Below are 25,584 nucleotides of genomic sequence, written 5' to 3'. Positions count from 1 at the left end.
ACTACCCTACCAGCTACCTACCAGCCCCCTACCAGCTACTAGGAGGAAAAATAAATCTATCCTAGGTGAAACCAGGACACTTAACAACTATATACTCGGGCTGTCATACTCTTTGTCATCTCTCAGGACCCGTGGATCATTAGCTCATATCCCACCATTGGAAGCCCTGATCTATCCATTCCAAGCAGGAGTTTGGGTTCTGATGCAAACATGGAGAAAATCGAAGCTGCAACCTGAGTGGGACTGACCGTTCCAAGTGCTCCTGACTACTGAGACGGCAGGAAGAACGGCTGAGAAAGGGTGGAGTCATACCTGGGTAAAAGCATCAGTTAACCCTGATACCAGAGAGACTGCATTAACAAAGACTTTTAAGGTTAATACTGTTAAAACTATCTATTGTAAACCTTTAACTTCTCCTTAGAAGAATTCTTAATGAATTAATGAGTAAAAGGGATTGAATTACACAGAACCGGAGTGTTTCCAGGGAACACTCCCTGGAAGTGGGAGAAAGGGGGGTATTTAATCTCCACCAGAAGAATCCTTATTAGTTTGTGATTTTTATTGTTTTTCTTAATTATTATTTCTTAATTATTATAGGGGTGTATATATATATATATAGAAATGATGTATTTTAAGTTTATCTTAGTAATACCTGTTCTCAATGGATTAGTGATAGGATGGAGGGAAAAATCAGCATTTCCAGTTAATCCAGAACATCTCTCGAGTTCTATCTTGAAATAATTGTTGGATTTGCACCCAGATGCCTAGAAAGACTGAAAAGGCCTTGTCCCTGATTGCTATTTCCAGCAGCAACTGTGTCTGGATTCTCTAGATTTCTAAAAATGACGGATCATACTGTGAGAAACGAAGTTGTGTTTTTGCAGTAGAGAATTACTTTTCTGTATTCCAAGGTAGTTGTGTAGTCATAATAAGGAGAAATGCTAAGTAGATAAGTGGACAGTAGAAGGCCTCACTGTTCCAAAATAAGGTAGAAGCTTGAGAATAACAGGATGAGCAGTGTGAGAACAGTAAAAAAAACAAAGATCACAAGTTCTCTAAACATACAAAAGGAGGAAAAAAAAGGAAAAAGGAGAAATTAAAGGGTTGATCAAAAAAAAATACATATATGGTATAGAGGAGCATCGAGTAGCTTGTGAACCTGTAGTACTCAGCCAATGAGGAAACAGGGGAGGTGATCAGGCGTCGGGTAATAGGGAGTAAAAGGTTATGATATGTTTACTAAAATGCGCTCCTAATTGGCAGGACGCCCGCCATTGCAATCGCGAATAAAATAGCTTCACAGAAGATACTGTCTGAAGAAAATTATTGAGATTTTTCTCACACTGTGAAAATTAAGTGTACTGTCTTCATCTTTCCCATCCTCAGTACATCAGGCACAGTGTCCTGGTTTTGGCTGGGACAGAATTAATTTTCTTCATAGGGGCTGGTATGTGCCATGTTTTGGATTTAGGAGAAAAATAAGGCTGATAGCACGCTGATGTTTTAGTTGTTGCAGAGCAGTGCTTACACTAAGCCAAGGACTTTTCAGCTTCTCATGCTGTCCTGCTAGCGAGGAGGCTGGGGGTGCACAAGAAGTTGGGAGGGGACAGACCCAGGACAGCTGACCCGAACTGGCCAAAGGGATAGTCCACAACATAATGACATCACACGGAACAATAAAAACTGGGAGGGCTGACCGGGGAAGCGGCCGCTGCTCGGGAATGGGATGGGCATCTATCAGTGGTTGGTGAGCAATTGCATTGTGTATCACTTGCTTTGTATGTATATATAATTATTATTATTTTACCTTCCTTTTCTGTCCTATTAAACTATCTTTATCTCAACCCACGAGTTCTACTTTTTTCCTCCGATTCTCTTCCCCATCCCACTGTGAGGGGGCGGGGTGAACGAACAACTGTGTGATACTTAGCTGTTTGCCGGGTTAAACCGCAACAGATTGGAAAGATAACTCCCTGGTCCCGAGAGAGGCTAAGCCCATCCCCCCTTCACCCTACCCTCAACTGAGCCACTCAATTGAATTATCCAGGGCAGGGGTAGAGCCTAACGAGCAGGCAGTACTAGCAAGGCAACCCAACTTCTCAAGTTACGGGTGGGCGAAAGAGGAGAGAAGAGAATATATCTGCCCTTTGTGCACAACCCCCAAAAAGTCCGCGCGCCTCGACAGCCAATAGGAAGCGTGGAGCCACGCGCGCCTTTAAATAGTCGCAAGAAGCCAATCCCCTCTCCCGGCGGTAGGGGACGACCACAAGGTGGAGTTTTCACGGACGCCATTTTTCCCCCCACAACTGAGATTGCTCTCGCTCTTCTTTACCGCTTTCTGTTGTCTCCGCCATTGTTGCTGCTTTTATTGTGGTTCCTGTCAGGCAGGTAATAACAACCTAGGCATGCCGCAGCGGTACGGGCTGAAGTGCGCCTATCTCCTCATGATACCCAGGCCTGTGTCGCTGTGGTCCACACGGAGGGTGGGGCCAAGTGGAGGCCACCATTCACCCTGACAGACAATTGTCTTACCTAATGGGGCCGCGGAGAGTCCTCAGCGATGGGGGGGGGGGGGGGGGGGGAAGGCGACTGGGTTAGTCGTCTGCGCAGTGCTGGTGGATGTGTGCGTGTTAGTGGTGAAGGTTGCTCATCTTTCACGTACGTGGTGGGCACAAATATGCGGGACTCGTGTAGGTAGCTGATGAAGGTGGGGAGGGGGTATTGCGCGTGCTAGGGAGAGGGGTGGCTGAGCGGAGTGGGGCTGTGATCGCTCACCTCAACGCTGCTATGTGACGCAACGATGTGGGAGGTCTAAGTCTCCGCCGAGCCTCGGAATTTTTGTCCGTTCCTGTAAGGAGAGAGACAAGGCAGTGCTATTTCCTTTTGGCAGGGCAGTGGATTTGGGTAGGCCTGGGGACTGCTGTATGAACAAGGAGGGAGTCGGGGGTTATGCTTCCTTAGGAAATAAGGAGTGGCTTGGGCTACCTGTGGACCCACAGGGATCCACCTATTCTGAGGGAAGGGCGAGAAAGGTGATCTCTATCGCTGCAGGCAGCCGCCGCGCTTCAGTGGCCTTGGTGTAGGCACAGTGGCCTAGCAGGCGCGGCTCCCGGAGTGCCTGTACGGTGGAGGCCGGCAGCGCTAGCGGGTGCGTGCTAAGGCCAGCGGAGCGGCTGTCGTCTTCCTACGCCTACCTTGGGTAGCTCTGTGCCTGGGGCAAATTGTTGGGGATTATGGTGGGCAGATGGGAAGAGGTGGGGAGGGCGTTCTCGACTGCGGCCTGTATGGAAGCGACTGTGCGAGATCGATTGGGGGGTGCTCTGCAGCGGGGACGGCTTCCTTCGGGTGTGATCACGGCAGTGGTGGAGCTTTTCTCGTGGTGGAACTGCTACGCTCTGTCGGTCCCGCTTGGGTTCGGGCCTCTGGGCGCCTCCTTTGTGCATCTCCCTGGGCAGAATGGTAGAAGTCTTGTGACCGCGTGGTGATGGTTTATCGGGTTCTGGCTCCGCCTAGCACCGGCTAGACGCCATTACAGTGGCCGCCATTTCTGCTTATCGCCGCTCCTGGGGAGGTGGGATTCGGGCTGCGGGGGTTATGTAACGCCGCCTCTTCCCCCCGCCTGGGAGCAAGTTGGGCTCGTGAGCGTTCCATGGCGGCGGGCGGGCTGTGCGAAGGCGAACATTGGCCCGAACAGGCAGTAGAGCAGTCCATAGCGCGGTTCCCTCCCGGACTACAGAAGGGAGGGGGGAGGGTCCGGCAAGGCCGTCCCTCCCGGAGGGAGTGGGGTAGAGACGCACTGGCATCTTCCAGCTCTTTTCTCGTGTCTGTGGGCGATGGTGACGTCTTTCTCCTTTAGTAACCATTTTATCCTCTCGATATCTTAAAAATAAATAAATAAATTTACATTGGTCAATTTAATCCTGCAAACTCGATTTAGACAGCAGAGCACAGTAACTAGTTGAAAGCACGTTACCTTGAACAACATATTATGCTTATTCCCCTGCAGCCCTAAAATTTTTGTGATGGTTGGTGATGGAATAACCAGTGTCTGAAAGGGCTAGCTTATTTGAACCTGGTGAAATCCCCTCCTGGCTGTTTGGCAGCATTTGTTTGAGACTTGACTTTTTTTTCTTAAAGAAAGCAACACTTGTCCAGATAGTTAACATTAGGTGCCTGGAAATACTAGTATGTGCTGGGAAGGTGGTCTCAGCCCTGGTTGGTTGTAGAAGAGTGCATGTCTGCTGTTAACCTGCATAAACAGGGTAACTGTTACAAGGATGTTTTTAAGTGAAATGGATCGTTTTTTCTTTGTGGATATGTGAGTGTCAACTATTTGTTCAGGCCATGGAAATTGATAACTAAAATCCAGAGGGGGAAAAAATAGCATTTTTTGTTTGGCTGCACGAATGCCTTTTTAAAGAGAATATGTTGTCAAATTGTTCTGCATGGGCTTCTGATGTGTCTTACAAGTATTCTCATGTGGACTTAACAAAAATAAATCACAAATGAAGTACCTGTTTCACAAAATCAAAAGAGTTTAGCTACTTTGAGATTCTTGGTGCATGCTTGCAGAGTCTTGTACGTAACTGCAGTGTTTTTTTTTTAAAAAGTATGTATTATAATATACTGACAATAGCAACTGAATACTTAATCACTTTAGATATCTGAAAATCATTATCAGTAAATGTGATTTCTTAAAACTAGCAAATGTCTGGAAACTGAGCAAGTCCAGAGTTGTTCAGTCTGAGTTTACAGACTTTAGTATTGTTTCTTTTCTTAGTGATGTGTTTGCCCTCGTTATGTTTTCCTTACTCATAAAGAAAAGCTTTGCACCAAAAAACTCAGGTCAAACCCCTGCTTTTGGTTGTAGTGGGAATCAGAGCTGTAAGTGAACAGAGCCATGGCTGATCTATGCTTTTTTCATAGGCTTTTGAAGCAGTAGGCTGTTGGGTTTTGATCCTGTCCAGAACGCTTGTATTTTGCTCTACAAACATATATAAAAACCAGTAAGTTCTAAAAGCAGGTATCTTTTTTTAGTTTTTCCTTTTAATACAATGTATGGTTTGGTTTGCTTTTTTACGAAATAGATGTACTAGTTTTTTTATTCTACAACAGGTTTTATTTGACCATCTAAGAATAAAAGGTAATGGAGACTGAACAGCAGGAAGAGACCTTTACCAACACAGAGACAAATGGTAATTTTGTAATGGGCTGTTTACCTATTTATTTTGGAGAAAGAGAAACTTCTTAAGTCTGTGTTTCCAGTTACTTTGGAATGTTTTAACTGTATTGAATATGTTTGTATCAGTAGTATTTTTGCGTTTAATCTTTTAAGTATTCAATATGGCTATACATAGTTTTTGTATCATGAAAGCATGGGGTTTCTTTAGGCATGGCATAAGTAACTAAAAGTTATAGCTAAAGAGTTGAAAACAGCTAAATATTCAGTAATCTTTGGACAGCATGATCACGTCAGACATCTATTACCATATTTTACATTTTATTTATTATATTGAACAAATGTGTGAATATATAAAAATGTGTAATACCTGAGTATTAGCTTTATGAAAAACTTTTTGGACTTGATTAGTGAAGAAGTTAGGGCATTAGCATTGAGTTGATTCATGCCAACTCTAAAATATTTTAAATACTGCTTTTCTATTGTTATACCAATATTTCAGTATTGGACAAACTGCTTCTAACTTTCTTCCTTTAAGATTTTCACAATTGTAAATTTTAAAAGAAATACTTGGTAGTTGATGCGGTACTGCTTTAAACAAAGTGCTGTAAATTTGTCACTAAGACTGAAATTCTCATTTCAACTGTAGTTCATAGATCTGGAATGGGTCTTCAGTAATTAATTCATATATAGTCTGATGAAGTAAAAACCTGTTTCTTTGAGTGTAGATGTTTGAAGTTAGCATTGGGCTAATAGGAAAAGAATGCTTCATTAGGAATATAGTGTATAAGCTTGATGTACGTACCATGGTATTGTGACTTAGAAAGTTAAATATGTTTGTGGTGTTCCCGGACCTGTCTATAGGCAAACGTCCTGCAGAAGATATGGAAGAAGAACAGGCCTTCAAAAGATCTCGGAATACAGATGAGATGGTTGAATTACGCATCCTGCTTCAAAGCAAAGTATGTTTTTTCAGTATTGCTGTGTTCATGTTTATAGCATTGCTTAAGACAGTGGTGTCACAGTGTATTTTGTGGTGTATGTTTAGTAAGAATGTGTGATTCATTTAATGTAACTTATTAGGAATATTTGTAAGTGTGCACAAATGATAGCAGAAGGCTATTGCAATGGAATTACCTTCAATACATTTTTTTCAAGGATAAGTTTTTTAATCTATGGGACTTATTTTGAATTAAAAAAAATTGAAAAATAGGGCAATAGAAATTATAAGCCATTTTTTCTTATGTTAAAGGGAATACCATTGTTTTGAGGGGAATGACTGTTCAGTAGACTTCAGAAAGCAAGCGGTTTAGAGAATGATCAGCTAATGACTGTAAATCAACCAAATGAGGCAAGGCGAGGACTTTGTCAGGATTTTAGTAATTCATTCAAACAGACTTAGTAAATCTGTATATATCAATAGGAAAAAAGATGAGAGTAATGCTTCAGGGATTGCAGTTGCTTCATTGGCTAGTATAAATTGTGACACTAAAGTTGCTATTTATGAAACTCCTCTAGTGTTTCCAGTCATTACAGATGTTTGCATAGTCTGAAGTAACTCAGTCTCTCGTGTTGGCTTGAGGGAATGTTACCTTAACTCTGCATGGCATTTATGATAGCACTCCATGCAACTTGCAAAATATTTGTGTGCTGTTAGCATTGTGTATGAACTGTTTTTTAAAAAAAAAAATGGCAGGTTTTGCAACTACCCTTGATTACATGCCAGTTTATTCCTGTTGTTGATTTTTAGCAACTGGAGGTTAACAATTGTTTCTATTGGTTTTACGTTCTTCACACCATACTTGTGCGAGCTGTCTGAGTTAGGTAAATAATCATGCATTTGGAGTGTGAAAGTGAAATTTGTAAACGCTTCTTTTAAAAAATTTGAATAAAATAGGAAAATCACGAACTTGCATAAGATGCATAGAACACCATAAGGTATCTTTTTCAGTCGTACTCTAACTATGAGATGATTTTAATTACAAACTTAAAGATTTAAGCAGTTCTGCTTGTGTTAAAACAATATTACTTGCAAAATTTGAATATTTTTCTTTCCTAAGTTCAGTCATCAGAGCTGTTCTCATGCATGCACACAAACTGTCAGTATGTTTCAATTTAATTTGAATTTATCAAAAGCAAAACAAGCCCTATCCCACAGGGTAATGCAGGAATAGATGCACTGTTGTTAGTGTTGGTTCAAAAACATACCCTATGCAGTACTGGCATAACATAATTTCTGAAAACTACTTTCCAGAATGCTGGAGCAGTGATTGGAAAAGGTGGCAAAAATATTAAGGCACTTCGTACAGACGTGAGTATGTATGAGTTTGAATTAATTTAGCACCAATTCTTTCAGAGCACTACACTGAAAACTTGATTATTTGCATTTTTAGAAATTGAGCTCTAGTCATCGATAGGCTAATTATAAGCTGTTTGAATGTTAGAGGAGATAACAAGCTCTTTGGTTTGCATTGTCATTAAAACCCAGCTTGAGTCATGTGGGAAGAGAGGTTTATATTAAACTCTGCTTTCAGTCAGGTTTCCTCTAAGTTATGCATTTCAAGTGAATTAATCATAATTTCCAGTTAAAGATGTTAAAACCCTTAACTTTACCTTTTCCATGTGCGAATAAATTGTAAAACTATGGAAAACCATTGCAGGTGGCTGGCTTAACCCAATGATAGAGGAATGCTTTAACTTACTTTGGGGAGGGGGAAAAAGTAATGGTCCATCTGTTCTTATTTTAACAGCTTGGATGTGAAGCACAAAAACATGAATGTTAAAGTTGCATGATTTAAATATGGGAATAAGATAGTAAAGAAACACTTCATACTGTTTGAAGCATTTTTAAATGGTCATGACTTATTTACCTATTCACATTTTATAGTGGGGTGATTTGTGACTAAATATATGTTTAGTGTTAATGTATTTATAAGACTTGGCAATGTTTCTTGAATTCTGTTTATGCTCCTGTACTTAGCATAAGCTACAATTCCAGCAATTTTTTTCAAGCAAGACTGTGTTCAACACAATATTTGGTAATATATCATTGCAGAATCAGTTTCAACTAAGTTCATGACCTATAGCAACGAGAATTGAGGATTAAGTTGAAGTGGTCAGGCATTATACACACACTCAGTAACTTTAGCAGCTGGTGTTCTTATTTCTTTGCTTCAAAGTAGATAATTACATCAAATAAGTCAAGATAGCATTTCAGACCAATCTAAGTTAACTTTCCCCATTTGCCCATGGTTTTAGTAATATGGAGCTCAAGTTTTGTCTACCCTCATGAGCCAGCCTGCTACTGAAACCTTATATGTAAAAAGTAGTTTAGTCAGGTAAGATAGCTCATTAAGATCCATGCTGTTAAGCTGCAGTCAGTGTAGCAATCCGTTATTGTGTTAGTCTTCAGAACAACTTAAATTTGTTTCATTAATTGAGAATAAGTATAGTTTGTATTAAATTAAAATGTATTGCTTTTCCCCCTTTTCCCTCTCCTTGTTTTTTTGGCCATATATCTCCGTTGCCCATGTACTGGATCGTCTTGCCCCTGCGTTGCCCACCATGACATTGGCCCATCCGCCCCTGAACGCCCATGTGAAAACCCTGGTTGGCTATGCCCAAAAATGTGCTCGTTGCCAAACGGGTACTATACTTGACAACTCCTGATTGAATACCCGTGCCCAATGCCAACGTCCACGAACGCCAATGACCAATGCAGTACAATGCAAGTGTTTCAGTCCCAGACAGCAGTGGCCCTGAGCGGTATGTCCCAACAGTTTATGCCTCACTGCCTGATTAGAAAGAGAGAAATGTATTTTATTACTTGCCTTTTATATAATTAAATAGTATCCCCTTAGAGATGGTGTATTGTTTTCAAGCTTTCTGTCTTATTTTCCCCATTAAGTCTTTTTGTCACTGAACTTTTACATGAGTTGCCCACCCAAGCAATATACTAATTTTATTTTGATGGAAGGAGCATAGTTTCAAGTGTTGCATAATCACTGCATTATAAATCAAAATGCTTCAAGAGTCTCTTGCTCTGTCTTTGTGGCCTACCTTGCTCCCCCCAACATTGTCTGTTTATAATTACTTACAATGAAATGCTAACTCCGGTTCACTTTTCTTCAATTCTCGTTTGTGTTACATTTTTGTTTGTTTTGGTTTTGTCTTTTATTTGTATTTCTATTCTTGCAGAGCTCATTAGTAATCTAACTTCTAACTGGTCTCACAACCTCACTCCAGATATAACATTGACCACTTGCACATCCACACTTTTTCTACAAGAAGGTGTGCCAGTTTTAACAATGTAATAGCGAGGGTAACCTAAATTAGTGGTGGTGGGGAACATGAGTGTTCACTTTTACTTCTAAGTTCTGCGGGGATTTCTTGCCTGCTTAATTTGAGTCCTGCCAAAAGTTTTCACTTGCTCATTCTCACTTACTCTAAGACCTACCTACTCTTAAATTTATTATGCATATATATTGGGCATAAACCAAAATGCTTGTGCTGTAAATTCAGTGAACAGGTTTACTTTAAATGGGAAATATTAATTGTATGTTCTTCTGTGTAGTCAGTCTTTTTAGTTTTGTATAATTATGAGTATGAAACTTATGTCTACTACTTGTTTTTACACACTCTCCATATTTTCTAACACTGGCTTCTGACAGCATCTTGAGTATAAGTGCAGATACAGAAACAATTGGAGAAATCTTGAAGAAGATTATCCCTACTTTAGAAGAGGTATGTCTCTTAAATTTGTTTCTTCTTCATAGGTATAAGTTTAGATTTTAAAACAATATGATTCTAGATAATTGTGCTAGTTTTTATTAAATTAAAATTTAAAAAGCCTTTTTTTGAGAGGAGATCTATAGCTCTCAAGCTATGTTGGCTTTTTTTGTAGAGGACAGTCTCTTACAAAATTAATATTTAGAACAGCCTCCTCCCCTTCAAAACACCTGTCTCCTGATTTGTTTAGCCCCTAGTTTCAAGTAGTTGTATTGTAATTTCCATCCTGCCTTGGCTTTGTAAGTGTGTCGTGCTGTTTGATAGATATCTTAAAATTTTATAAAAGTGTAATAAAAAACATAAAGTGATGTCAAATAAGTCTTCCTCATCCACTTTCCTTATTCTGCTTTGCCTCAACATAGGTGTGATTCTATCATAGCAAATACAACATCACAGTTGAGCAACAAATTAAGTCATATGGTATTTGTAGGAGAAAACCAAAAAATATGTATTTTTGTCGTTATTTTCCCCCATGACTAATATTTTATTCTTTCCTTGTATGTGTCTTTCTTACAGTATCAACACTACAAAGGTAGCGACTTTGACTGTGAATTAAGACTTCTAATTCACCAAAGTCTGGCAGGAGGAATCATTGGTGTCAAGGGTGCTAAAATCAAAGAACTCAGAGAGGTACTGTTATCTATTCTTTTCAGATTCTGTTTTTATTCTAAAAACAAAATAGTGTTTTATGCTCATAAACAGCGAAAGTATCTTTTGTGCAGTAATTCATTCAAACGCATTCAATACGTGATTTCTGTGTTCCAAGATCAATCTGGGTAACTTCTGGAAATTTCTTGCAAACCATCAGAAATGAAGTAGCTGTTGGTGATAGAGCATAGGACTTCTTATCAAGCTTTTAGGCATGTTAGCAGTAGAGTAACCTTTATAAATAAAGAATATTTTAAAGTAAAAATAGCATTCATCACTCCTTTCTGGAATGAATTGTTGGATAGACTATATTTATTGGTGGTGTTGGACATGCAAAATGGCTTATTGTAGATGCATCTCCACAAAAAAAAATTATGTTGTTTGAGTATTACTATAAAAGGACAGTATGAGGTGTGGTTTAAGTTCTACTTCCTTGAAGACTGCTACTTCCTTTGTGAAGGACCATACCTTGTGAAGGAATGGGGCTTTGTTCTAAAAAGCTAGTGGTCCCTATGAACCTAGAGAATTGTTTTCTGTCCTTTCCTGGCATTGTGTCAAAGGCAATTCCAGGTCAGTTCAATAGTAAGCTGCTATCTGTTTGTGTGGATTGAGGACAGCAAGATAACTAGACGTAATCCTGGCAACAACGCTGTCTGGTGTCCAAAGCATGTTTTTGTTTTGATGGTTATTATAACCTGTAAGCTTACAATAGATATATGGTCATTTTGCTAATATTCAATTAAATGACTGTGTGGATGAGCTATAATTGAAAGATTTAAACTGTTTTCCTCTTCGCTAGAATTTCATACAAAATGTCGTCATTGCAGGTCTTAAAAAAAAAAAAAATAATAAAATATATCATAGAATGGCTTGGGTTGGAAGGGACCTTAAAGATCATGTAACTCCAACCCCAATGCCACAGAGAGGGATGCCATCCACTAGATCAGGCTGGCCGAGGCCCCATCAAGCCTGGTCTTGAACATCTCCAGGAATGGGGCATCTACTACTTCTCTGGGCAACCTGTTCCAGTGCCTCACTACCCTTACAGTGAAGAATTTCCTCCTAATGTCTCTTTTAGTTTAAGACCATTCCCTCTTGTCTCCTATCATTATCTACCCAAGTAAAGAGTCCTTCTCAATCTTTTTTATAAGATCCATTTAAGTATTGAAAGGCTGCAATGAGGTCTCCCTGAAGCCGCCTCTTCTCCAGGCTGAACATCTCCAGCTGTCAACCCAAAGATTAATATTCTAAGATTAAATTTGTTGTAAGAACTTGGAAGCAAGCATGCACTTAATTACTGGAAATCTAATATTCTGGTTTGAGTCTTTCTTTAAAACTGTTTTAGTGTCTTACCCATTTTTTCAATAGGTTCATAAAATTGTTCAAAATGCTTCCATTTGAAGATTTTTTCTTCTCTTCAACAGAATACTCAGACCACCATTAAGCTCTTCCAAGAGTGTTGTCCTCATTCCACTGATAGAGTGGTGCTTATTGGTGGAAAACCTGATAGGGTTGTGGAATGTATCAAGATTATCTTGGATCTTATTTCTGAGGTGATGTTTTGTTTTATTCTTACACTGGTATTCATGAAAGTTAGGATGGAAAACTATCTTCCCATTTATTTTGAGTTCAGTACCTTTTTTCCATTAGTAAAGAAAGTGTTGGACTGTTAGCACAGTTGGAAATTATTCCTGTTTTTTAGACTTAGGGTGTATCTTATGGGAGAAAGAAGCAATTTTGATACCAATGGACTATTTGTCATGATTTGCATATTATTAAAAGAAATTTTAATTTGGGGAGGAAGGGAGACAAATGTATGTGCTACCTATCGTTAACAGCAATTTCTCTGCCTTTCTCTTCAGCATTGTGCAATCAACAATACATTCAGAATGTATAAATGTAACAGTCAGTGCTAACTGGTGTGTGTGTTTGTCTTAGTCTCCAATTAAAGGACGGGCCCAGCCTTATGATCCCAATTTCTATGATGAAACATATGACTACGGTGGCTTCACAATGATGTTTGATGATAGAAGGGGGCGTCCAGTTGGCTTTCCAATGCGTGGAAGAGGAGGCTTTGATCGAATGCCTCCTGGTCGTGGTGGACGACCTATGCCTCCATCAAGAAGAGACTATGATGATATGAGCCCTCGCAGAGGACCTCCACCACCTCCACCAGGTCGTGGTGGCAGAGGTGGCAGCAGAGCTCGTAATCTTCCTCTTCCTCCTCCACCACCTCCTCGTGGCGGGTGAGTTGTATAAATACATTCTAAAAAACTCAGGTTGAGTACAATTTGCTGAATTATGTTAATGTTTCCAGGAATTGTTTCACACTTCCATGTTGGTAATGACTATGTAGGATTTAGTATATTGCACTAAAATTTTTTTTATTTATTAAGCATTTGGATTGAATTATTTTCCTAATAGAGCAGTCTATCAGGACTGTAGTTGGTATTTCTATAACTTTAGTTTGTCATTTGGAACTTGGCTAAAGCAGTGAAACTGAGTTGTGTGCAAATAATGAAAATGAAGATTTGAGAATGTTATAACTCATGTAATAAACTAGTTTATGTGCCTCTGCTTTTCTCATTTTAGAGATCTTATGTCTTATGACAGAAGGGGTAGACCTGGAGACCGTTATGATGGAATGGTAGGAGTTTAAAATTAATATTGTTCTGTGAAGTGTAAATAGTTAACACTATCTGAAGAAACTGTTCTTGAATCCATAAATGTAAGTGTGGAGCTGTGAGAAACAATCTGTAGCCAATAACACAGGCTCAGGTGAGGATCTCAGTGAAGTAACTTTTATTTGTGATTGCAATGGTGGGTGTCCCGCAAGCATGAGCACACAGCGGAAGTGTATTGTAGCCCTATATCCTCTATTACCCAATGCTTGATTCCTCCAATTTCCTCATTGGCTGAGTGCTATAGGTACGCAACCTACCTGACACTTGTTACTATGTCCTGTATATACAGCTCTATTTGACCAACCTTTAATTTTTTTTTTGAGCTGGAGGGGCCTGTGATTTCTTAGCTTCTTGTTTTTGCTGATTCTGTAACTGCTTGTCTCACTTTCCTTAGCTATTCTTTTTGGGGGGGGGGGGGGGGGGGGGGGGGGGGACATGACAGTGGGATCTTCTACTCTCCCCTTATCTGCTTAACATACCCCCCACTGTTATGCCTGTGCAATCACTTTTGAATATGCAAGGTTAGTGGAATTTTCCACTGCAAAAACACGACTTTAATTTTTACAGGGCATGCATACTTCTGAAACTTTGTTATTAACTAAATGTTTTGTCTATACAAATGGTCCCTCCAGAATAAGTTTTGGAGTGTGAGGGGTATCTTGCGTGATCTGCTGACTGCTTGTTTATTTTTCATGTTTTTTTGTTTGCTTTTTGTTTTCCTACCTATTGTTAACAGTGGTATAGAAAGTCAGTAGAGCACAGTCCCTGCAGGTTTTATTACGCTAACCTTTTAGATTTTTTTTATTGGGATGTCAGAAATAGGAATTGTAGGCTGTAATTCAGAACAGGAAATGTCAGAAAAATGTTCTTAATGTTTGTATGAATCAGACTTTTGTTAACAGATTTTAACACGTCTGTTGGGAAATATAAATAATATTTATAAAGGGCTCTAGTTGGTCTGGCAGATGATTGCTTTTTCAAATCACTTTGTCAACCTGCCGATTTCTATATCGGAGGGGGAAAAGTCTACTGTAATTTCAAATGCTTGGGAGCCAGGACTACTGCTAAGTTGAATTTTAAATCAAATTGGATATGTTTGGCACCTTCTTAAGATAAGTTTCTTAATTTTTTGTTTTCCTTCATTTAAATGAATGGAATAGAGCCTATTTCACGTCTCCTCTCCACTCCTACCTAAAGGTGCTTTTTAAGCATTGCCTCCTCCTGGGAGGAAGAGGCAGTTACTTCCAGTAATACAAACTGGAAGTATGTATTACAAGAACGTCAAAATTGGGGCACCAGAAGCCTATCAAAAATATTTGTCAGTACTTAGAATAGTTCAGTTGGAAGGGACCATCAGAAATCATCTAGTCCAACTGACTGACCTCTTCAGGGCTAGTGAAAAGTTAAAAGCATGTTATTGAATGCATTGTCCAAATGTCTCTTGAACACTGATAAGAATGGGGCATCAACCGCTTCTCTAGTGTTTGACCACCCTCAAGTAAGGTGGGTAAGCATATATAAAGTCATTTAATCCCCCCCAGTCACTTCTTACCTTTTCCTAAATTATTTCCTAATTCCTAAAGTATTTTTAAATTGGAATTAATTGAGAAGTAAATCAGAACGTATTTCTTTAAAAGTGATCTATATGTTCAGACATCTAATCCGGTTTTGTTCACTCAAATGATTCCTACTTCTTGATTTTTATTTTTTAAAATGTTTTAGATATGTATGTGTTACATACATGTTTGTGTAAGCGTTTCAATAAAGGTACATATGCTTACAAAAAAAATGGAGGTACGTCATGTTTAAGAGATTTGACATTAAGGAACATATGGAAAAATTGGTGAAGAGGTTGACAATCCTCATTTATCTATATAAATACCAAAAGAAACTAATGGCATTTCACTTTTTTTCTGGGCCAATCCTTTAAAAGTGAGGGAAAGGTAGAATAATTTGCCATTGGTTAAGATTTACATCTAAATGACAATACATATGCAAAAGTAAATAAATTCCTGTTAATGCTATGTTCTTTGTCTTCTCCAGCCAGTGTTTCATTTGGTTTCTATTTAATTCCTATTGGTTAAAAGTAATAGCTAGCACAAATGAGTCTGTAGAGAAGAAAATTGTGTAACATAGCAATACATGTATATGTGTGTGTGTATATATGTGTATGTTGTGTGTATATATACAATTATACATGTTACGTGTAATTATGTATATGACATACTGCACCTAATACTTGCACAAATGTTTGTTTTAATCTGCTGTTCATTTAAACTAAATTCTATACATTCTCATAATTTTGCTGATTGCTATTTTTTCAGCATTTGTTGTAAAATTCTCACATAAATGCTATATATCACTGATATCGGCAATTACATTTCTTTAAGTTAAGTAGCAGTAGATTGTTAGTTTAGTTAGTGGCTATATGAGATACATGGAAATGAATTAAAATATTAGAAGCCATGTCCTTCCTACTTGACCTGCTATTGACATATCAATGACAGTTAATTGTTTTAGTCTTATTAAATGCTTTTTGAAATGCATGAGATGAATAGAAGGTTTTGGTATTTGAGAGTAACATCTTGTAGTATATAGTACAGCTGTAACACTCAAGTGTTTTTAAAGCAAACAAAAAATGTTCAAAGTAGTTTTACTCTCCCCTTAGGTGTCTGACATTTTGTAAGAGCAAAATCTGTTTACACCACAAAAACAGGGAAGAAACAAGTGTGACCAGTTACAGTTCCCTTTTAGCGAAAGAAAAACTGAGTGAGTTTTGTAACTGGTCTGTATCATGTATTTTTGAATCTTTGTAGTAAAGTGGTTCATAAAAATGTTTCTCTATCAGTATGTATGTATTTGCTTGCAAAGTTACTCGTAAGCCTCTATGACATGGACTTAATTTGGAATAATTTATTCTTTTCCTTCTGTCTGGAAGATGATGCAGTGTCATGTGGATGCCTGTGAGGACATGCAGCCACCAGAGCTGGTGAGTGCATTTGTGCTTTTGACTGGTTTAATAGTTGATTTTTTTGAGAAAACCAATTAAATAAAGTGGTTAAGTGATAACTGCGATTTCTTGAGTGTGAATGTAGTCAGTGGCAGCTTGCCCATATTGAAAATCTCTAAAGCTGTCTTTCTAACAGGTTATTGGCAGTTTGTTCTTAACAATTTGTTCTGTACAGTCAGTGTTCCACAATAGAAGTGTGCAGCAGCACAGTCAAAAGAGCTTTTCTGTTGTGTTGCTGCTTTGTACCCTATTTTAGTGTGTTAAATTCTAGCTTTCACTGTAACTCCTGCTTTTTAACACCCTGTAAATGCATGTATTTAGGGATATGTTGTGTGTTAACTGTTTTTTGGTTTTTTCTGTTTCAAACAAGGAATAGTTCTTTGTTTAATAGTTTATCCACAACTATAGGCATTATCCATCTGTACATCTTAAAATTACATTTGATTTGTGTTTATCAAACAACTTCTTGCTCTCAGGGGCTTTAGAAGGGGTTTTGGAAAGGAGAGTTCAAAAGGGGGGTCAGTAAGTGTTTATGCTGTCTAGAAGATGGTGGTGCTGTCAAATATTAAATGTTAGTTCCTAGCTTACATAAACACTGCAGATGGAATTGCTCATCTGTCAAATTCATTTGCTGTTCTGTAGTCTGGAGAGGAAAGGAGAGGCAGAAAGGATTAGTCATTAAAACGACTTAACCCAAAGAAGGGGGTTCCCTGTGCAAAATATCAGCAGAAATAGGGGTGGTGGGGAGAGGAAATATGCAGCTCTGATCAGCCTCAGAAAGGTGTCCTTCGTTCTTTTCTTTATTTTTTTCTATTTTGCATTCCCCTACAAGCTCTTTTATGCTTTATTATGATTCGTATTGCTAAGCAACATGATTAGACAACATAAGTTGCTTAGAAACAGTTGTTCAGATGAACAGTTTTTTTCTGAATGCTTACATTTTGATGTAGCTCCAAAAAGGTAGTAAGTAAATAACTTTGTTTGGGTGTTGTCTTTTTTTTCCTGAAGTTGTAATGCAAGAACTCTTTCTAAACAAGTAATTCACACAAGTTTCCTACATTTCTGTAGTTCAGTGATATAAGTTGAATTCTAGAGAAGCATGCATATCTGTACTCTGCTTTTACAGGAAGATATTAAAATAGAGGTTTGTGCATTTAGAAAGCATTTGGTCAAATAAGCATTTGATATCAAGTACCAGTCTACAAATTCTCAAAAATAAAAGCAGTCAGGAGTGCTGCATTGCAATGATTTGGATTTGGTATATAGTAGTTTTAGCAGAACAGAAGTAGTTAGTGTCATGACTGTCCTTTCTAATAACCAAAAGATTGTAGCATAGTCTGAATGGAGGGACCAATTATAAAGCTATTCTAGAGTTGACTTGTTTTTTCTTCAAGATGTAGATGGAATAGGATGGTTGACAGTTATCAGGTAAACTTGTCACAAATGGAGATTTTCATTTCTCCTGAGCTCCTTAGCTGACAGGGTAAGCTTAAGATGTTCTCATGAGATATCCTTCTCTCTTCTTCCTACCCCCCCCTTTTGTTTCTGGTCTGCCCTCTTCCCCAGTTTGTCTTCAATGATATTTAGATTAAAGATGTAGGTTAGGATTTTTGCATAAAATAGGCTCAAAGTTAACGGTATAAAACTTAAGATGAAAGCATATTAATGAAGTATGGTTATTTGCTATTTAAGGGTTTGCTTTCTCTTTTTTTTCACAGTTTGAGGGTGGCTCTGGATATGGTAAGTTTTTATAGAGAACTTTAACATGCACTTCATTATTTAGTCAGTAAAAGGCTTGATGCATTTGTTTAAATTAGACTACTCTTATGCAGGGGGCCGTGGTTCATATGGAGATCTTGGCGGACCCATCATCACAACACAAGTAACAATTCCAAAAGATGTGAGTGAAGTTGACTTGCTTTCCACTTGTGTGTTTTTTTTAAGTCACAGCCTTTTCTCAGACTAAGTAAGTCAGAAGTATTTGGGATCCTTGATGAGTACTTGTTAATATAAAGCAACTGTTCCTAAATCACCAAAAGCCTATTCTTAAGGATGTTTGTTTTATCTTCACTTCAGAGATGCACTGAACTATTTTGACTTATGGATAGCCAGTAATAGAGACAGTCTACATAACTTGTTTTTGCAAACAGATATCTGGTTCTTCCAACTTTCTCACCTGTGTTTATATAATAAATGTTGCAGAGGATGTCTTCAGGCTGTAAAAAAAAAAAAAAGTAAGCTTCTATTGCAACTCTTAAAACTAAATTGATGGAAGCTACTCAAATAATAGTACTGTGTTTTTGCAGAGAAATTTAGACAAAGAAATGAATGCTTTTTGTCTCCTAGTTGGCAGGATCTATTATTGGAAAGGGAGGCCAGAGAATCAAACAAATACGTCATGAGTCAGGAGCTTCAATCAAAATTGATGAACCACTAGAAGGTTCAGAAGATCGAATAATAACTATTACAGGAACACAGGACCAGATACAAAATGCACAGTATTTACTGCAAAACAGGCAAGTTGAAGCTTAATGCTGTCCTTACTGTCAATTTTATGATGACTTACATCCTACTGCTCTAAAGCTCTTCTTCTGTGCTATAGTTTTTGGAAGGGCAGGATTTAAATAACTAAACTTTTTTCTAGTGGTAGTTTTGCCTTTCTTTTCTGTTCTTCTAACTAAAATGAAGACTCCCTCAAAACTAATATTGATGGAAAATTCCTTAACCAAGCACTCATTTAATTTCTCTGGTGGAAATTGCTGCAAAAAAAAAAGCCTACTTGTAATAAATTGTATACAACCTGTAGAAAACACAGAAGGCTTCAGTGGACATTGGTCTAGTTCTGTGTGGAAGACTAGTGATTTTGTTGTTTTTAGATAACTAAACTGACAACAAATCACAGTCTACCATATGGCACAGACTATGCCTCTACAGGACAAGTTGAAATTAATTGGTGCTGTTATGCAGCATTTCACACCTTATTAGCATTACTTTGTCTTCTCTGGCAAATATTAACAGCTTCAGATTTAATTTGCTTAATCTTGCTTTATTAACATGTTGGTTATCATAGCATTTATTAATGTTCAACTTGAATGTTTGGCTTTAGATTAGTATTTAAATGTGTTTAATCATAGACCTATAATTATTAGTCATTAATCTTATTAAATTGTTTACTTCAAAATGCATTACAAGTTTGTAGTTTAATCTTTAAGAATATCATTGTGAATATCAATGCAAGATGTATGGTCCATCATTCTAATACATGCTTTTTTCTTTTTCTTTTATAGTGTGAAGCAGTATGCAGATGTTGAAGGATTCTAATGCAAGATTATTTTTTCTTTTTTATAGTGTGAAGCAGTATTCTGGAAAGTTTTTCTAAGACTATTGAAGAACTGAAGGAGTCCTGCACCTTTTTAAATTTTTTTTTAAATACCTGCTTCTGTTTAAAAAGCCAACATTCCTCTGCTTCATAGGTGTTCTGCATTTGAGGTGTAATGGAATCTGCTGTTCACCAAATATGTTTTAGTTCCTTGCAAATATTTGGGGGGAGGGAAAGGGCACATGAGATTAACTTTGAAATTTTGAAACAGCAGCAGAGTGGATTTTTTTGTTCATTGTTGGTGGTAAAATGTAAAGCTCTTTTCTGTAACTGTTGTGAATGCCCTGCTTTATGTAGACTACTTTGTTTTGGTTGTTTTTGAAGGGGGGAGAAGACTGGTAGTCAACATGTCCCTGGCATCCTTTTGAGAGCAGTGTGCAGAATGTAATGCTCTTTTGTAAGAAATGTTTTTTAAATAAATTTAGTGAACCTATTCTTGGTGGACATTTTTTATGTACGTAATGTAATACCTAAAATGGATGCACTCTTCCACCCACCCCCCAGAGAATGCATAAATGATAGTTGCTTTTAAGCTTTTTCTTCTGTTTCTTTGATATAGATAAAGTTGCATGTTTTGTTTCATTCAAATTAAAGAAACTGAAAACAGTGGTTCATCTTTATTATTTGGGAGAAAAGTGCAAAAATATTCATGCAGGCATTGTGTAAAATCTGCCTTTTTTGAGTGTTTAGCCCTGTGTACAGTACATATTTTAAAATGTTGGTGACAGTATAAGTTTGTGATGCCACTGAGTTAAGTGGGTTAAATACATCTGGTTCTAGACAGTTTTCTTAATGCAAATAAGTGTTAGAAATGGTGGTTGGTGTACCATTAATGAATGAATCATAGTTGTTTTCAGAACTTTAATCTGTGTGAGGTGTAGAAACTCTTACGAATTGGCAGTATCTAACTTTTCCATTGTTTACAGAACTTGTTTGGTTTCCCTGTTGTATGTTGAATTCCATAGGAAGTACTTGTGAGGAATTAAAAAAAAAACCTCTGGGTATTTCATGTAATATCTTGACATTTTTATTTATAGCTTACAAGTTTTGGTTTCACTTCCTAAATAAAAACTTTTAAAAATGCATAAGAACTTGGTAAATATGAATGCGATGCATCCAGTCTGAGTGGATTCTTTCCCTTGGAGAAGGGGGTATGTGGTTCTAGAACTTACTGCTTTTTGAACTATGTGGGGTAATTGCTGTGATAACAAGGAGCTACACTTAAAATTTAATGGGAAAGAGCAAGGAGGTAAGAGGTGACCTCCTTAGCAGAGCTCTAATCAATCATAGGAAAAACAAACTCACCCCTTTTGTCTAGGGGAATGAGTGTGACAGTTTTTCCAGTAAATATGCGTGTAGGAATTGGCATTTCCATTGGAAAGGATGAACATAAGTTATATGGAGAAATCAACCTAAGAAAAAGGTGTCAGGCAATGTAAAGGAATTGAGGTACAGGATTTTCTCTATATACTTTCAAATTGTTTATGTGGAGGTTGTTGGTGTGTTTTTTTTATTTTAAATAGATTGGGGGGAGGGAAGCTGCATGAATGTCAACATATTCTGGTTTTCCTTAATGATTGGCATCTTTTGAGAAGCTAGCCTAGTCTAATGAAGTTGAGCGCTGCTCTAGCTTCGGTAGGTATTTTTAAGGTTTCATTCGAACCAACCATGTATGATTTGAGATGAGCTTAAGGCTTTCCTGTTGTAAAAGGACCTGTAAGTTTTGGGTTCTTTTTACAGCTGGAGCTTGTTGGTGGGTTTTATTTCTCTGCTTCTTTCCTCCCCACCTGTTTCCCTTGCTAACCTGATGATGAAAACTAACCTGATGGTAAAAAGCTGCCTTTCTCCTGAGGAGTACTGTGCCAGAGTTCTGTTAGGGGAGGAGTGTGGGGGAGTACTCATAGTACTTACACTTGTACTTCAAAAGTAGTTTAGTAATACAGATTGTTTAGAAAAAACAAAAAGCAACCATTTATAGAGGCCTTTTTTAAAGGCTGACTTCTGCATAGAGACTGCTGGCTTTAAAATGTAGCACTCATGGCATGGGTTCTGCAGCAGCTTTCACTGCTAGGTGTTTCTGTATATTATGTCTGAAATTAAGATATCTGGAAATCATGATTTTCTTGGCTGTTTGGTGCATGATATAGGTGTCATGTTAAAGGGGACTTAAAGTTCAGCATTTGCCTGTTTCAGAGCCCTGCTAAGGGCTTTCACTGAGACAGTCTCACAAAGTTGAAAGTATTTAATAAGGTGATAGATGTAACAGGTTAGGAATTGCCATTGATGAATACACTTACTGCAATAACACTAATATATGATAATAGTGCTAGCAAAAAACTATCCAGAGTATTCTTCACCAAAGGGTGAGGGTGCAGAACTTACTAAGATGGTGTCCCTGTCTTGGTGGAGGAGAAAAGGCACAGCCTCTTCTAGGTTTCCAATCTCCCCTCCCCTGCTCTTTTTTGCTTGCTCTAACTTCACTAGATCTTTTTTTCTTCTGCTCTAAGTTTACACTAACTATTTGCACTTGAATATCCTAACCTTACCTGTTGTTCCCTCCCTGGGGTGACATTTAGCATGATAAAAAGTTGTGTACTATAGCCATATATGTTTAGCATGTACTTCTTTCAGGGGTGTGAAATTAAATATTAATTTTACACACAATGAAGCAAAAGGTTACACTTCGGCACTTTAGCCTTCAAGATTATGTTCTGCCACCAAAACAGGGTTGACAAGGGAAGACCAACTGATGTCATCTACCTGGACTTCTGTAAGGCCTTGGACACAGTCCCACATGACATCCAGATCTCCACATGGAAGAGAAATGGATTTGATGGGTGGAGCATTCAGTGGGTAAGGAATTGGCTTGAAGGTCACACCCCAGAGGGGTGGTCAATGGTTGGTTCTATGTCCAGATGGAGGCTGGTGATGAGTGGTGTATCTCAGGGGTCTCTCCTGATGAGACTGGTACTGTTTAATATCTTCATCAATGACATAGGGGGGTTGAGTGCAGTCTCAGTGAACTTGCAGGTGACGTGAAGCTGAGTGGTGTGGCTGATACAATAGAAGGAAGGGATGCCATCCTTAAGGACCTGGACTAGCTTGGGAAGTGGGCCCACGTGAACCTAATGAAGTCCCTTCCAACTCAAACCATTCTATGATTGTAATAATTGATAAATATGCTTCCCACAGAGGTGAGGAATGGAATGTATTGGGTTTACATGGGAAGGGCTTGGTAGCAGGGGGGCTGTAGCCTGTGGAGAGGAGCCCATGCAGAAGCAGGTGACCTGGCAGAATCTGCTGCCTGTGGGGAACCCATGTTGGAGCAGTTTGCTCCTGACAGATGGACCCATATTGGAGCAGTTCTTGAAGAGCTGCTGCCTGTGGGAAGGCTGTGCAGGTTCAATTCAGGAAGGATGACATCCTATAGGAGGGACCCCAGGTTGGAGCAGGGTCAGAGAGTGACCATGAAGAAGTGGCAGAGGCAAAGCCTCATAGACTGACCACAACCCCCATTCCCCTGTGCCCCACAGGAGGAGGAGGTAGAAGAGGGTGGATGGGGGGGAGATGGGGGGGGGGAAGGTGGTGTTAGTTTACCTTGTTTCTCACTTCTTTAGCTTGTTAGTAATAGGCAATACATTTCTCTAATCTCTCTCTGCTGAGTCTGTTTTGCTTGTGATGATAGTGATATCTCTGTCCTTATCTCAATCCTTGAGCCATTTTCATTTTATTTTCTCCCCCTTTCCCTTTGAGGAGGGGGAGTGAGAGAGCAGTAGTGGTGGAGCTTGGCTGCCCACCTGAGTAAAACCACCACAGTGGTCAAAGTGCCCCATGAGGACCAAGCCTTGTGAACTTAAAGTTGCTTCTGTCTGTCTATAGAGGGCCTTACATGCTTGGCCTTCTTGATTGGGGGGCCTGTAGCAGACTCCCTGCTACAGTGTCACCTGTCCCTGCCCTCCCTTTAATACTGACCCATCAGCCCTCTGTCAGTGCCTCATCCATCCTCAGACAGAGCTCCATGCACTCCAGCTGCTCATTGACATATAGGGCTGCGGTGGTTTTACCCAGCTAGGCAGCTGAACACCACAACCATTCTCTCACTCCCCCTCTTTCTTCACTGACCGTGGTGGCTGCAGGATTGCTGTTCTTGTGTAGCAGTTTCTCCCTTAGCATGGGTCCCCCATGGGCAGCAGTTCCTGCCAAATCACCTGCTCTTGCGTGTCCTTTCCATGGGCTACAGGTCTGGTGCAGAGTCAGCTACTTCAGGGGTTCTCCACAGGCTGCAGCCTCCTTCAGGGCAGATCCACCTGTTCCACCATGGTCTCCTCCCGCAGCTGCAGTGTGGAAATATGCTCTGCTGTGGTACACCATGGGCTGCAGGGGGGCAACTTGCTCCACCGGGGATCCTCTCCACAGGCTGCAGGGGAACTTTTGCTCTGGTGCCTGGAGCACCACCACCTCCTCCTTGTTCACTGACCTTGGTATCTGCAAGGTTGTTTCTCACTCCTCTCTTCCCTAGCTGCTGTTGCACAGTATTTTTTTTCCCTTTCTTAAATATCCTCTCACAGAGGCACAAACACCATCGCTTATTGGCTTGACTCTGGGCAGAGGTGGGTCCCTTCGGAGCTGTCTGAAACTGGCCTTTTACCTAACATGAGGCAGCTTACAGATTCTTCTCACAGAAGCCACCCCTGCAGTCCCCTGCTACCCCAAGCTTGCCACGTAAACCCACTGCAACCACCCTGATATTTGTCAGAGGGACAGCACAGCAGTGTAGACAGTCCAGGAGGCAGTTGGAATGCATTGATGACAACTTCCTTCTCTAAGTGATAGAGGAGACAACGAGGAGAGGCTGGTGGGGAATGTGAAGCTCAAGGGCGGCTTTGTCCACAGTGACCATGAAATGGTGGAGTTCAGGATACTTAGGGCAGCGAGGAGGGAGCATGGCAAGCTCGCTACCCTGGATTTTGGGAGAACAGACTTTGGCCTCTTCAGGGATCTGCTTGGTAGAGCCCCATGGGGAAAAAGTCCTGGAGGGAAGAGGGGCCCAAGAAAGCTGGTTAATATTCAAGGATCACCTCCTCCAAACTCAGGTGCCACACATCTCAACAAACAGGAAGTCAGCCAAAAACGCCAGGAGGCCTGCATGGATGAACAAGGAGCTCCTGGACAATCTCAAGCAGAAAAAGGAGACCTAAAGATGGTGGAAGCAAGGACAGGTAATCTGGGAGGAATGCAAAGAAATTGTCTGAGCAGCCAGGGATCAGGTTAGGAAAGCCAAAGCCCTGTTAGAATCAAATTTGGCCAGGGACATCAAGGGCAACAAGAAAGGCTTCTATAGGTACATCAGTGATAAAAGGAAGATTAGAGAGACTGTGTGCCCTCTCCAGAAGGAAAGGGGAGAGCTGGTCACCTGGGATATGGAGAAGGCTGAGGTACTCAACACTTCTTTTGCCTCAGTCTTCACTGATAAGAGCTCCAGCCATGTGGCTTGGGTCCTGAAGGCAAAGTCAGGGAGTGGGAGAAAGATGAACTGCCCAGTGTAGGAGATGATCAGCTTCAAAACCATCTAAGGAACCTGAAATGTACAAGTCCATGGGACCTGATGAGATACATCTGTGGGTCTTGAGGGAACTGGCAGACATAGTTCCTGAGCCACTATCCATCATATCTGAGAAGTCATGGCAGTCCGGTAAAGTTCCCACTGACTGGGAGAAGGGAAACATAACCCCCCTTTTTAAAAAGGGAAAAAAGGAAGATCTGGGGAACTACAGGCCAACTACAGGCCAGTCAGTCTCACCTCTGTGCCTGGCAAGATCATAAAATCATAGAATCCTAGAATCATTAAGGTTGGAAAAGTCCTCCAAAATCATCTGGTCCAACCATACCCCTACCA

General features: G+C 39.6%; 1 protein-coding gene across 24 annotated transcripts; it reads left to right on the top strand.

Moving 5' to 3' along the window:
• The first annotated feature begins 1,668 nt into the window (after positions 1-1,668).
• On the top strand, positions 1,669-20,776 carry LOC308184764 (heterogeneous nuclear ribonucleoprotein K). Of its 24 annotated transcripts, none has more exons than XM_080572278.1 (16): positions 1,680-1,747; positions 4,927-5,006; positions 5,116-5,195; positions 6,044-6,141; positions 7,434-7,490; positions 8,901-8,944; positions 9,850-9,922; positions 10,484-10,597; positions 12,040-12,168; positions 12,554-12,861; positions 13,208-13,262; positions 16,238-16,288; positions 18,028-18,049; positions 18,127-18,209; positions 18,656-18,825; positions 19,597-20,776. In XM_080572278.1, exons 3-16 carry the CDS (start codon positions 5,147-5,149, stop codon positions 19,628-19,630), a joined length of 1,287 nt encoding a protein of 428 aa, XP_080428404.1. In that variant the 5' UTR covers positions 1,680-1,747; positions 4,927-5,006; positions 5,116-5,146; the 3' UTR covers positions 19,631-20,776. The 24 variants fall into 24 exon arrangements, 15 of the variants coding, with proteins under 15 accessions (XP_080428408.1, XP_080428404.1, XP_080428402.1 ...); XM_080572285.1 differs by lacking the exon at positions 1,680-1,747 and adding an exon at positions 2,232-2,388 and having other exon boundaries at positions 19,658-20,776; XM_080572271.1 differs by lacking the exon at positions 1,680-1,747 and adding an exon at positions 2,232-2,388.
• Positions 20,777-25,584: the final 4,808 nt, after the last annotated feature.

The sequence above is a fragment of the Anser brachyrhynchus genome (assembly GCF_964034855.1).
Source record: "Anser brachyrhynchus genome assembly, chromosome: W".
Lineage (NCBI taxonomy): Eukaryota > Metazoa > Chordata > Aves > Anseriformes > Anatidae > Anser > Anser brachyrhynchus.
Note: the sequence above shows the minus strand (reverse complement) of the source record. Positions and strands in the feature narration are given on the sequence as shown.

What these genes read in the sequence shown, in the direction of transcription:
- LOC308184764 (XM_080572282.1), top strand. Translation starts at nt 5,147, where the DNA reads ATGGAGACTGAACAGCAGGAAGAGACCTTTACCAACACAGAGACAAAT. An exon ending in AAATCAAAGAACTCAGAGAG is followed by an intron (nt 10,598 to 12,039) that starts GTACTGTTATCT and finishes TCTCTTCAACAG; the next exon opens with AATACTCAGACCACCATTAA. An exon ending in CAGTATTTACTGCAAAACAG is followed by an intron (nt 18,826 to 19,596) that starts GCAAGTTGAAGC and finishes TTTCTTTTATAG; the next exon opens with TGTGAAGCAGTATGCAGATG.